General features: G+C 41.4%; 1 protein-coding gene across 21 annotated transcripts in view; it reads right to left on the reverse strand.

Annotated features, from left to right (window-relative positions):
- SYNE1 (spectrin repeat containing nuclear envelope protein 1) overlaps positions 1–12,216 on the reverse strand; it is a 490,159-nt gene that overhangs the window by 254,993 nt on the left and 222,950 nt on the right. For all 21 annotated transcript variants that reach the window (XM_058735689.1, XM_058735694.1, XM_058735678.1 and 18 more), the window contains 7 exons: positions 11,463–11,666; positions 10,251–10,458; positions 9,311–9,423; positions 6,458–6,663; positions 5,406–5,561; positions 1,766–2,057; positions 594–766 (listed from right to left, as the gene is read on the reverse strand). In XM_058735689.1, the coding sequence (XP_058591672.1) occupies positions 594–766; positions 1,766–2,057; positions 5,406–5,561; positions 6,458–6,663; positions 9,311–9,423; positions 10,251–10,458; positions 11,463–11,666 (1,352 nt within the window). The remainder of the gene's footprint in view (positions 1–593; positions 767–1,765; positions 2,058–5,405; positions 5,562–6,457; positions 6,664–9,310; positions 9,424–10,250; positions 10,459–11,462; positions 11,667–12,216) is intronic.

The following is a 12,216-nucleotide window of genomic DNA, read 5'->3' on the forward strand; positions in this document are numbered from 1 at the left end:
GTGGGAGAACGTCCCCACGCACCGCAGGACATAAGCTCTCCTGGCCTTAGTCACTAAACACCAGGGATGTGCCCATCACTGGGACAATCTAAAAGCCTACACACATTTCCACAGCTCCATTGTGGGTGACATTACTTCTTCTTTTTTTTTTTTTTTTTTTTTGACATTACTTCTGATTAAGAAAAAGGTAAACACTTAAGCTGAACAGTTGCTAACAAATTAATTCCCTGTATGTTCCTCTAGAAAGGGAAACATTATTAAAGTTATTAAAGACCATACACCCTTGCTTTGATGAATTGAAAGGAGGGATCTTACTGAGCCCACGTTGTGTGCAAGATTCCATGAGACATATTATGGGAGATGTAAATACTACACACACACACACACACACACACACGCACAAAACAAGCAAACAAACAAAATTGTCTTTGTCATTACAGAAAGTATAATCTAGGCAAAGAGAAGTATGCATATAACTAGCTAAAATAATATGCTTGGTAACTCTACCACAGGATACTCTCAGCATTGTTCCATCATTTACTAAGCCACGAGGTTTTATTTAGGAAAATAAACACTAAAAATAGGCTCTGTACCTCTGAGCACGGACGGAGGAGCTCATGATATCAGCCCACACATCTTTAAGGTTCTGTAGCTGAGTCTGGATCACCTTTTGACCTTGTTTGTTGCTACTTCTCAAGGCCTGTTCCCCTTTGCCAATGGCCATATTCAACTTAACTTCTCCTTCCCCTTTCATCAGGAGAATGTCCTATGAAGGAACAGTGAATTCCTGTCAGTAGGAATATTAGAACCTTCTCATATTTTTAAAAACAGTTATGTTTCCCATGAGAAACCTTACTTTAAAATAAAAACACAACAAGAAACCCTGGACCCTAGTGCAAAATGATGCTTTAATTTTTTTTCATGTTTATTTATTTTTGAGACAGAGACAGACAGAGCACGAGTGGGGGGAGGGGGCAGAGAGAGAGAGGGAAACACAAAATTGGAAGCAGGCTCCAGGCTCTGAGCTGTCAGCACAGAGCCCGACGCGGGGCTCAAACTCATGAACCGCATGATCATGACCTGATCCAAAGTCGGACGCTCAACCCACTGAGCCACCCAGGCGCCCCAGATATTTAATTATTTAAACATCAGATATCAGGAGTCTTGGAGTCAAGGATTAACTCCAATTTAAATTCTTGGAAAACTCTGGACCACTAACCTAGAAGCGTACATTTACTGAATGTTAGTTTCAAAGTAAAAAATTATTTTAAAAATGAAGACACACTTGTCAGAAACCTAACAGACCCCTCCCATCACTGCCTGGCTAACTCCCATCTTTCAAGGTCCCTTTCATTTGACTGCAGGCTGGGTTGGTGGACACACTTGTTTGCTTTGGTCATGGCCCCTGTCTCCATGGGCTATTGCAGGTAACTATTTACAGGTTAGTCTCTCCCACTAGACTGTGAACTGGAAAGGAAGCACCAATCTTTGTCTCCATTTCCCCAATGACTTGCATAGTGCTTGGAGTAGAATCAGTATCCCATAACATCTGCTGAATACTTACTAAATGAAATTAAAAATTATTTTGCAGCTATTGAAGGGGAAGCGTGATCCCTCCGTATTCCTTTCTCCAATTTCTCTGTTTTGCCCACATGATCTTCACTGAGAGGCTCACGGAACAATTAGGACCCAGCTCAGATATTTGTGAATCTAAGCAAATTGGTCTTTAGAAGTTGTCCGTGTCTGGCAGCTGTTCTCCGCTTACCTGTATTTGTAACAGCCGCTTTTCCAAGGTGTCTTTGTTTCCAACGGTGCTCTCCGCACAGGCCAGTCTGTCTTGAATGTCCTTCACCCAGGACCACATACTCTGCACAGCTTCCTCCAGGGCTTCGTGCTCCTGCAGGGCCAGCTGGCAGTTCCGGAGTTTCTCTTTGGTCGTTCTGAGTAAGCTCTGGTAGTTGGTGAGCAGCTGGGAGCACAGGCGTCCTTCTTTTCCAGCCCCGTGGCCCTCTTCGCTGAGAAGCTGCCCTCTCTGGGAAAGCTTATCCAGGGACTCTCTAAAGAAAACAGAAAAAAAAAAAAAAAAGTTGAATTCTGACATCCGGGAGTATAACAGATAGTCAATCCTGGAGAAGTAGCCAGACAAGAGCTCACGGCTAACATGCCTTTAAAGAAAACGAAGATGCTGGGGACCTTCACAGGGCTGGCTACCTGCATCCCCTATGATTTCTCTGAATGCACTCAATATACATCCGGGGATTTCAATCCATCTATGCTGTGCATAGATCCCGCCCTATATTTTAAGGAATTCACATCAGAAAATGGCCCAGGACTGCCTTTCCAGCCTCATCGCTAACATTTCTCTGTTCTGACTTCATGCTCTACTCCTGAGTTGTCCCCAGACCCTCTGCTTTTTGGTGCATACACGAGGATTCCTCCTTTGTGAAAACCCTTCCACTCTCCTCTGCTTCCTTCCTAGTTGGCCTTTCAAATGCCAGCGCCGGCATCACCTCCACAGGCAGTATCACACTGACCCCAGGGAGGGAGGAGAGTACAGGGCTCCTCCTCCATATCCATTCTGTTTCTGTCCCGTTCTATGACCTCATGCACCCTGTCCGTCTCAGTCCTCAGGCTTTCACCCTGCAGAAGCCAGGGTTATTGCATTCATCCCATATCCCCAGGACCCAGTGCAAAAGATAACGTGCAAAAAACCAGTTTCTTTCAAAAGGCCATTATATGAGTGCTGATGGGTTTTCTTGTTGTATCCTGGGTACTTGGCTCATCTCAGTTTGGATTTATGTTAATTATATCAAGGGAAAGTGTAGTCTTAGTGGGAGGGTGGGTTTTACCTTGTTCTACAGAGTTCTGAATTCTGATCAGTATGTCTATCAAAAATTTTCCAGGATACCAAAAGGGAGAGTGCAGATGTGTGAACACAAACTCTCGTGAGTACTGAGAAAAGAATACAAACTTTATCTCCTACAAGGTCTGTCATTTTTTTTTCTGAGCATCCTGTGGACCACTGTGATATATGATTTGTACAACATTATATCTACTCTAAATTACATTTCTTATAATCTGGTAAGACAAGAAGTTGGCTTAAGCAACAAAGTTAGTTAAATAATTCAAGACGACGGATATCACTTGTTGCTACAAGAATTCCTTAATGGATGATAGAAGTTCAATAAATCTCAAATCTGGGGCACTTTGAAAAAAAAAGGCATCCCCTCCAGATAGTTGAGTGTAATATTATGATGAAAACAATCCAGAGGATGGGGAGAGTCAAGTGGCCAGCAAGGGAGAAGTCAGGTGACCCAGCTGGAGAACCTGGGGGCGGTGGGGGGGGGGGGGGGGGGGGTTGGGCAGCAGACTACATTAGGATTATCCAGAGAAGTAGCCAGTTACAAAGAGCCTGGGGGCAAACACACTTAAGGATTCTTAGCCTCTGGTCCTGGAACACCAGAGAATACCAGCTCAAGAAGAATATGTAAAGTCATTTTAACAGTTTGGAAGAAAGAGAGAAGTAGGTGTGGTCATGTTACATTGTATCTAGACAGGAGTCAAGATTTAAAAAGCAAATAAAGGGGCGCCTGGGTGGCTCAGTTGGTTGAGCGGCCGACTTTGGCTCAGGTCAGGATCTTGCGGTCTGTGAGTTCGAGCCCCGCGTCGGGCTCTGTGCTGACAGCTTGGAGCCTGTTTCAGATTCTGCGTCTCCCTCTAGCTGACCCTCCCCTGTTCATGCTGTCTCTCTTTGTCTCAAAAATAAAATAATAACGTTAAAAGAATTAAAAAAAAATAAATAAAAAGCAAATAAAGTGCAGTGTAATTTTCAGAAAGCCATATAGTTAGAATGATACTGTTCTTCTATTAAATCAGCAAATATTTTCTTTTTTTTTTTCTGGTACTATACCAGCCATTGGGACTATAACAATGATAAAGACCTAAAGGTCCCTGACCTTGAGGAACTCACTATTGGGGGTTGGTATGTATAGATTCAATGAAGAATTTACTCCGTGGTAAGGGCTCACAGAGACCAAAGGGCTCACAGGGACCAAAGCATTCCAGGAAAATTTTATAATAGTCATCGAACTAGCACACCAATAGCAGCTGTCACTATGGGTTATGTCTGTGTATTTGTTTGCATGTTTGTTTTTTAGGCAAGTTTGACCAAAAAGAAGACTCAGCAGAAAGAAGGAATGAATATGATTGGAATTAGACATTTTTTACTGAATTGATCACTGTTGCTGATTTGTCTGATTAAGCAGGCTGGATGTTAGCCTCTGCTGCTTCACAGATGAGTACATCTGCTCATTAAGAGGAGAGTTAAGAGGTTTGAGTCAACCATTTGCAACTACGTGGATAGAACTAGAGGGTATTATGCTAAGCGAAATTAGTCAGAGAAAGACAAATATCATATGACTTCACTCGTATGAGGGTTTTAAGGGACACAACAGATGAACATAAGGGAAAGGAAGTGATATAAAAACAGGGAGGGGGACAAAACATAAAAGACTCTTAAATATGGAGAACAAACAGAGGGTTGCTGGAGGGGTTGTGGGAGGGGGGGATGGGCTAAATGGGAAAGGGGCGTTAAGGAATCTACTCCTAAAATCACTGTTGCACTATATGCTAACTAATTTGGATGTAAATTAAAAACATAAATTAAATTTTAAAAAAGGAAAAAAAAAAGAACCTTGGGGTCAACCTGCACTCCAAGTACCAACAAAGCAACTGAACATGCCAGGGTGGATCGTGAATTCAGTGAGCAAAGCCCTGAAGCTGGTGAAGTCAAAAGCACAGGCCAGAGAACTTTGCCTGGGAAAGGAGCCAGAAATGTTTGCTCAGCCAAGAGACGACGGAGAGACAAATACCGCAATGGAGAAGAGGAACCTCCAGGACAGTCAGACTTAATGACCATAGCTTTTGCATTACTAAGAATGTTACGAGGATGGGTACGGAATGGAAATAAAACTGGCTGCTCAAGTATGTGAAGAATGTATGGAAACTGGGGTCTATAGCGTTATTTTTATAAATGAAGAGTACCCTTTATTATGACCTGCTATCCTTATCATAACCTCTAAAAATAAAGTATGGTACTACTAGCAGCAAAATGCTGAAAGGCAAAATCAAGAAATACAGGAAGTGAGTGGCCCGTCCAATTTATTGAGCAAAAGGAGGTGGACCTAGGATGCAGATAGCCCCTCACCTCTATCCCTGTGCCCTCTCCAGAATACCACTTTGCCATATCCCTAGACATTTAGGGATAGAAACAGATACAACCACCATCACCAACCAACCAATCGACCAAGCAACCAACCAATGAACAACCAAAGCAGAGAGCCAACCAACCAGAGAAGTAACAGCTTGTTAGTACAGCAAGGACCTATTCCATTTCTGCACCATACCTCACAGCCAATAGTTCTCCCAGAAACATTTCAACTTTATGGACTTCATTCTTCTTCTCAGGAATGTGCTGTTTACTCTCTCCAAAGTTTTCCGTACTTAACCTTTCATCCATTTCGTGGATCCATAAGTTCAGTTTTCTGTGCTGATCCTCAAAGCTACAGAAAAGAAAATTCTTTGTAGAAATCCTTCTGTACTCATTAAAATAAATAAATTCAAATAGCTGAGGTCACAATGTTGATGGTAATTAAAATCTCATGAATTTTCAAGTATGGAAGAAAACTCAACAACGCGCCCATCCAAATTATCATTTATTTCAGTAACAAAATGACAAACAGTGGACACGTGTCTTGAGATCTAAGCAGAGTCACCCCATCTTGTCAAATTGATTTCCTGGTAATCAGTTGGTAATTATTAGCAAGATTACATTCCTATGTCAATATGCACTTAACTTTGTGTCTTACTACTTGGGACTCCAATGGATTGAGTAGGGCAGTAGAAGCCCTAGGACAAGAAGGGAAAGTTATCTCTGTGTATCTTATGATGATTTAAATATGATCCAAGAGCACAAGGGCTCTAACTTTTGCAAAGAATGTAAGTTCTCTAAGAAACCTGGCAAGAGTGAAGCAATTTACTCTGTGACTAGAAAAGCATTTTGATGATACTGACATCCTTTTCCCCCTAGTTTTTTTTCTTCTAATTTTATATTCACCTCTGTTAACATTGCTTCCTGATTGGAATCTTGATTCATAGGAATATGACAGGTGTTTTTTGCCGTCACTCCAACCCAACAGAGGTGGACACAAAGAAAAGACTTGGATAATCTAAAACCTGGGTGCCAAAGCTAATATTTTGAGTTAACCAAATAGACAAAAAATACATGCATTTATGCATAATTCCTTAATTTTTCTGTATAGAAAATAAAGCCAAACAAAACGATCAGAGTCCAAGCAATTAATTACTGTTCTAGTGTGAACCTGTATTTAAGGTTTCTCAAAGTCTTTGGAAACATATTCTGTGTGTGATGAAATACACACTTATCAAAACGACCTACCTCCCAAGTTCTAAAGCACAGTCTTGAAGAGCTTGCTTGTCTTTAAGGCATTGTTTCAGAAATGCTTGAAATTCTTCATTAGCCTTTGTAACTTGCTCCTGAATGCTACTGACAATTTGTTTAGACAAATGTGCGTACAAAGTTTGTCCTTCTTGAGTCACAGCATCAAGCTTGCTCTGCCCATCACTGATTGAGTCCAAAATGTTCTGTTTCAAGAAATAAAGGTAATACAATATATTTTGCTATTATTCAGAGACCCTCAAGCATGGGAGCATTGACTGCAATTCTTAGTTCAGATAGCAGAGCAAGAGAAGAAAAACAGAACCCAGAACCCAGAGTCAGAAAGTCTTTAATAAGGCTGGAGTGAGATCTTTATCAGGGAAATACAAATCAAAACCACACTGAGATATCACCTCACGCCAGTCAGAGTGGCGAAAATGAACAAATCAGGAGACTATAGATGCTGAAGAGGATGTGGAGAAACGGGAACCCTCTTGCACTGTTGGTGGGAATGCAAACTGGTGCAGCCGCTCCGGAAAGCAGTGTGGAGGTTCCTCAAAAAATTAAAAATAGATTTACCCTATGACCCAGCAACAGGACTGCTAGGAATTTACCCAAGGGATACAGGAGTGCTGATGCATAGGGGCACTTGTACCCCAATGTTTATAGCAGCACTTTCAACAATAGCCAAACTATGGAAAGAGCCTAAATGTCCATCAACTGATGAATGGATAAAGGAATTGTGGTTTATACACACAATGGAATACTACTTGGCAATGAGAAAGAATGAAATATGGCCTTTTGTAGCCACGTGGATGAAACTGGAGAGTGTGATGCTAAGTGAAATAAGTCATACAGAGAAAGACAGATACCATATGTTTCCACTCTTATGGAAATCCTGAGAAACTTAACAGAAGACCACGGGGGAGGGGAAGGGAAAAAAAAAAAGTGAGAGAGGGAGGGAGCCAAACCATAAGAGACTCTTAAAAACTGAGAATAAACTGAGGGTTGGTGGGGGGTGGGGGGGGGGTTTGAAGAGGGGAAAGTGGGTGGTGGGCATTGAGGAAGGCACCTGTTGGGATGAGCACTGGGTGTTGTATGGAAACCAAGTTGACAAGAAATTTCATATTAAAAAAAAAATAAGGTCGGAGTGAGAATGTACAACTAGATAGAATGAAGGCTCATAATCGAGGATGATGCCAGCCAGCCACTGGAACCACTGAGGACTAAACTGTGGACAATACCACACTGTAAAGGAGGCCGTTCTCATCAAGGTCTTGCTCTCAGCCTCTCCGCATTCTCATTGTCCCGGCCCAGCCCAGGCTGTACTTCTTCTCGTGTTATAGTGTGATGTCCTCTAACTGGTAGGCTGCCTGCACCCCTCCCCCTCTTCTGATCTGCACACAAAGTCCTCCCTGCGGGTCCCCTCTCTTCTTGGTATGCACCTCCGCTTGAGAGATCATATGCATGAGCGTGGCTTCAGCAGAGCAGAAGAACACAGCAGAAATGCTGAGCCAGCCCTGCTTCTCCCCCGTGCTCCCGGGTGGCATTTGCGATGGCCACTCAGACGTTTCTTCGTGGTGTTCCACTGCATCTCAAGCTTAAAGGAGACAATTCCACATTTAAATTTACCACGCCTCCTGGAAAGCCAACTTCCTTTATTATAATGATCTTCCTACTCTGACTTCTCATAAGTTATCTACGTAACTGTCCTCACCTCATTTGTGGCCAATGAGGCCACAAAATTCTCATGTTCCTCATTAATTTAAAAAATATTGTTTTTAATTTAAAAAAATTTATGTCTATATATTTTTGAGAGAGAGAGAGAGAGAGAAAGAGCAGAGCATGAGCGCTAGAATGGCATAGAGTGGGAGACACAGAATCCGAAGCAGGCTCCAGGCTCCAAGCTGTCAGCACAGAGCCCGACACGGGGCTCGAACCCACAAACCATGAAATCATGACCTAAGCCGAAGTCAGATGCTTCACTGACAGAGCCACTCAGGTGTCCCTCCCGCCAAAAAATATATTTTTAAATGATACTTAACTGATACTTGCTTAACTGATACTTGCTTTGCTCATATCAGCCATTTAAAAAACTTGTCGAAAACTCAATTTGAGTCAGTCACTTCTGAACTCTACCACACAATGGCTTTCTCCTTCTTGAATTCATTTATTTTTCGTAGTCAGTAAAACCTGTAAAACCTATAATACCTATTGCTTTTAGTTTGTCCTAGATCAAAATTTAGACTGTAGGTTACTGAAAAACACAAACCATGTCTTCATTTTAAAACTCCTCCACAATAGGGGTGCCTGAGTGGCTCAGTCAGTTAAGCGTCTGACTGTTGCTTTCAGCTCAGGTCATGATCTCACAGTTGGTGAGTTCGAGCCCCATGCCGGGTTTCATGCTGACAGTGCAGAGCCTGCTTGGGATGCGTGCGCTCTCTCTCTCTCTCTCTCTCTCTCTGCCCCTCACCTGCTCATGCTCATGTGTGCGTTCTCTCTCTCTCTCTCAAAAATAAACTTAAAAATAAATAAATAAAACTCCTCCACATAGTGATATGGTATAGATACAATTACTTATATTTTTACTGCTATAAAAATTAAAACTAGGTTTAGTTTTGAATGAATTCCAAAGAATAGTCAATAGGCTAAAAGAGAGAAAAATGGGATCAAAAATTCTGTAGCTCTGATTTATTTTCTTAACTTTTCATATTGTCTATCTCTTTATGACTCAAGAAATCTAATTCTGTTAAAGAAGAAGAAAAGTTCAGAAGATCTGGGGAAAGAGACGATTTAGGTCTGACCTGAAGGCACGTGAGTACAGTTTAGAGAAGAAGAAAAAGGCTTTCATACCTGGAGATCATGGAGCTTTGCCTCTAGAACCTTGCTGTCGCCAGTTCTATCTGATGATTTTTTCGCCGCTGCCTTTATTCCAGAAAACCACTCTTGGAATTCCTGCATAGACTCTTTTGAAAGTAATGAAAATGAGAAATACATCCAAAACACTGAATGAGCTTCGTGGATTACCATAATGAATTAATGCTGGCCTTCAGCTCATTGCATCTTGCCTTACAGAATATTCCAGAAAGAAAATAATAATCATGTAGAATATACGATAGCATGTTCCATAACTATGACCGTTCATGGCAGAATCGAGAAATTGCCTCAGAGAAAAGACAGAAAAGAAATTTGTATTCCTAAGATATCCGATTTCCCAATGTGTCTTTCTTTTGGTAAAGGAAGATAAATAATTGTCTGAATATGTAAGAGAGCAAAGGGACAAAGGCTCTAGGGGTGTTGAAGCCATTTTTATGGCAAAGGAAGGAACCGTGTCCTCTCTCCACCCAGCTGAGTTAGAGCCATTTCACATCTTCATAAGTGCAAATTGCACTTTCCCAGCTGGGTGGGAAGTCGAGTCAGGGACCTCTGACCAGCGATTTCCCGAATTACATGGCTACCACTGTTTCATGGCCCAATATCCAAGTTTACTGTGTTACTTCATCATAGCAGTGGAAGTAATTTTCCACCCAAATGAGCTATATGTAGAAAATCCAGATGAATTTCAGAATCCTGAAAATGGTGGATCCCTACTTTCTTGAGGAGAAAGAGGAAGAATTATGGCTACAGCCCAAGCACAATACTTTCACTGCTCAAATCGGGACATACAAATGAATTTAAAATGATATTCTGCTGGAAAGCTTTTTCCAACTATTGCTGGCAGTTTCTAGGCAGCATTTGGTTTGGATTCTTTCTTATAAACAAACTACTCATGCAAAGGCTTGTCAGAGCTCACCATTGAAGTGCTTCTCCAGAAAATCCTGAAGGCTGGCCTGTGTTTTGGAGCACAACTGGCTCACAGCTTCGTGGTTCTTTATCAGCCCAGTCATAGCACTGCCCAAGCTCTCCAGCTCCATGGAATGGTACTTGCGGCACAAGTTATTGAGATTTTCTTGGGTGGAGCTGATGTTGCTTTGCTGACTTTGAAGTTCCTTTTGTATTTCCTACAGGATAAACAAATGCCATGAAGGATACTCATCACATTCAAGGGAAATATTCCATCTATTCCACTATGGTACTTTTTTGGGGAAACTGATGCTGTCGAAATACACTCAGTAACGTACGCATTTTTGTGGGATTTTTTTTTTTTTTTCAGTATTTGTAATAGATCTGTGTTGACTCTTTCAGAATTTTGCCCAGTTCTCTTTGGGAACAAGTGCAAACGGCGGTTGAGAGGTAGTAGCATTTGGATTATGGTCTAGGATTCCAAGCAAATTGAATTAGGTTCTTAGGGATTCCAGCCCATGATCTTGGGTTTAGTCAGTTGTAAGTTCACATTCTTCAGTGGACTACTAGGGCTTTGTTTTAGGCTCACAGGCCACACGAAAAGCACCAGTAGTTAATTTTAAAATACATCTCTTTAGTCTTAAGTACAGTAAGAAAATATGTTAAAGAGAACAGATCACATGTGTGAAACAGTCAACTCACAAGCTTTACAGACAGTTGATCAGTAATGTTATCTCTATGGACAGATGACATGGAAGTAGAATGTTCTCTCGACTGTTGGTTTTTTGTTTTTGTTGTTGTGTTCTTTTTTTTTTAATAAATCCTTCTCTAGATAAAAGCAGTCATACTGACCAACAAAAATAATTAAGTAATGAAAACCTACTCTGCATTCAAATTTGAAAAATTCATGGAAATTTGAACAGGTCTTCTACAGGCTCTACTCTTTTACTAAAACAACACATTGGCAAGCATGGCTTATGAGCAGGCCCTACAGTAAGTAAAGCATGCTTTCTGCTTTTAGATGATTCATCTTCAATTTCCTACTACCTGCATTCATTTCTCTACCTGTTAACTTACTTTGCTGTATCCAGTGAGTTAGTCGGCCTGCTGTTAATATAGGTAATTGAGAGCAGAGCCTTTGTTTTTATTCCAGTCACCACAAAATAGGAGAACCAATATGACCATTGGAAGTATAAATGCTTCATGATAGGTTATTACCTACCTTTACTTTTTTCAGTCCTTCCCATGTCTCCGTCTGAGCACAGTTCATCAACGCTTCTTCTACTCTTGTGAGCCAGCTTGTTATATCATTGATAAATTTCTCCACCTGTGTACTCTGAGTGGTGAACTCTTTCAAGGTTCCTTTTGCTTCTTCGGTAATTTCTCTAGCATGCTCCAGTTTCTGCCGTAAGTCTGCTTCTATAAACTAAACAGAAAGTAGGATTTCATTAAAATCTGTGGCGACCAGGACACTCATTCGGTAGCAATTCTGTTCGTGTGCAGCTTAACTGTCAAAAACACATCAACCTAACCATGGAGGCTAATTCAACTTTTCTAAGAAGGAAAACCAGTGGGTGCAAGGGGTCAAACATGTTAAGTGATGGGAAAATGGAAACAGTACAGATTTATGGTTGACAGTGGATGTTAAAGGGGCAGTTTTGACAGAGGGCCCAAGGAAAACGGAAGGTCACGTTTCAAAAGCGGAGCTAAACCTACACAGGGTTACCAAGTTTGTGACTAAAACCCGGTTCTGAATTCTTCTCCAGAAACACTCACACGTGTATGTCCTGATGTAACCACGACTCTGAACAAACACCACTTCAGAATTTTATCATAAAGCAATTTTGGTTTTGTCTCCCACTTGAAAGCATTCAGTGAAGCTAGTTCTCTTCTCCCGAAGGACTTATTTCAGGAGGGCCCCTGACTCCTCTGGTCCTACAGATCATAAAAGGACTTCTAATCATGTTAAATTGCAA

Source organism: Neofelis nebulosa, chromosome 6 (genome assembly GCF_028018385.1).
Source record: "Neofelis nebulosa isolate mNeoNeb1 chromosome 6, mNeoNeb1.pri, whole genome shotgun sequence".
NCBI classification, from domain to species: domain Eukaryota; kingdom Metazoa; phylum Chordata; class Mammalia; order Carnivora; family Felidae; genus Neofelis; species Neofelis nebulosa.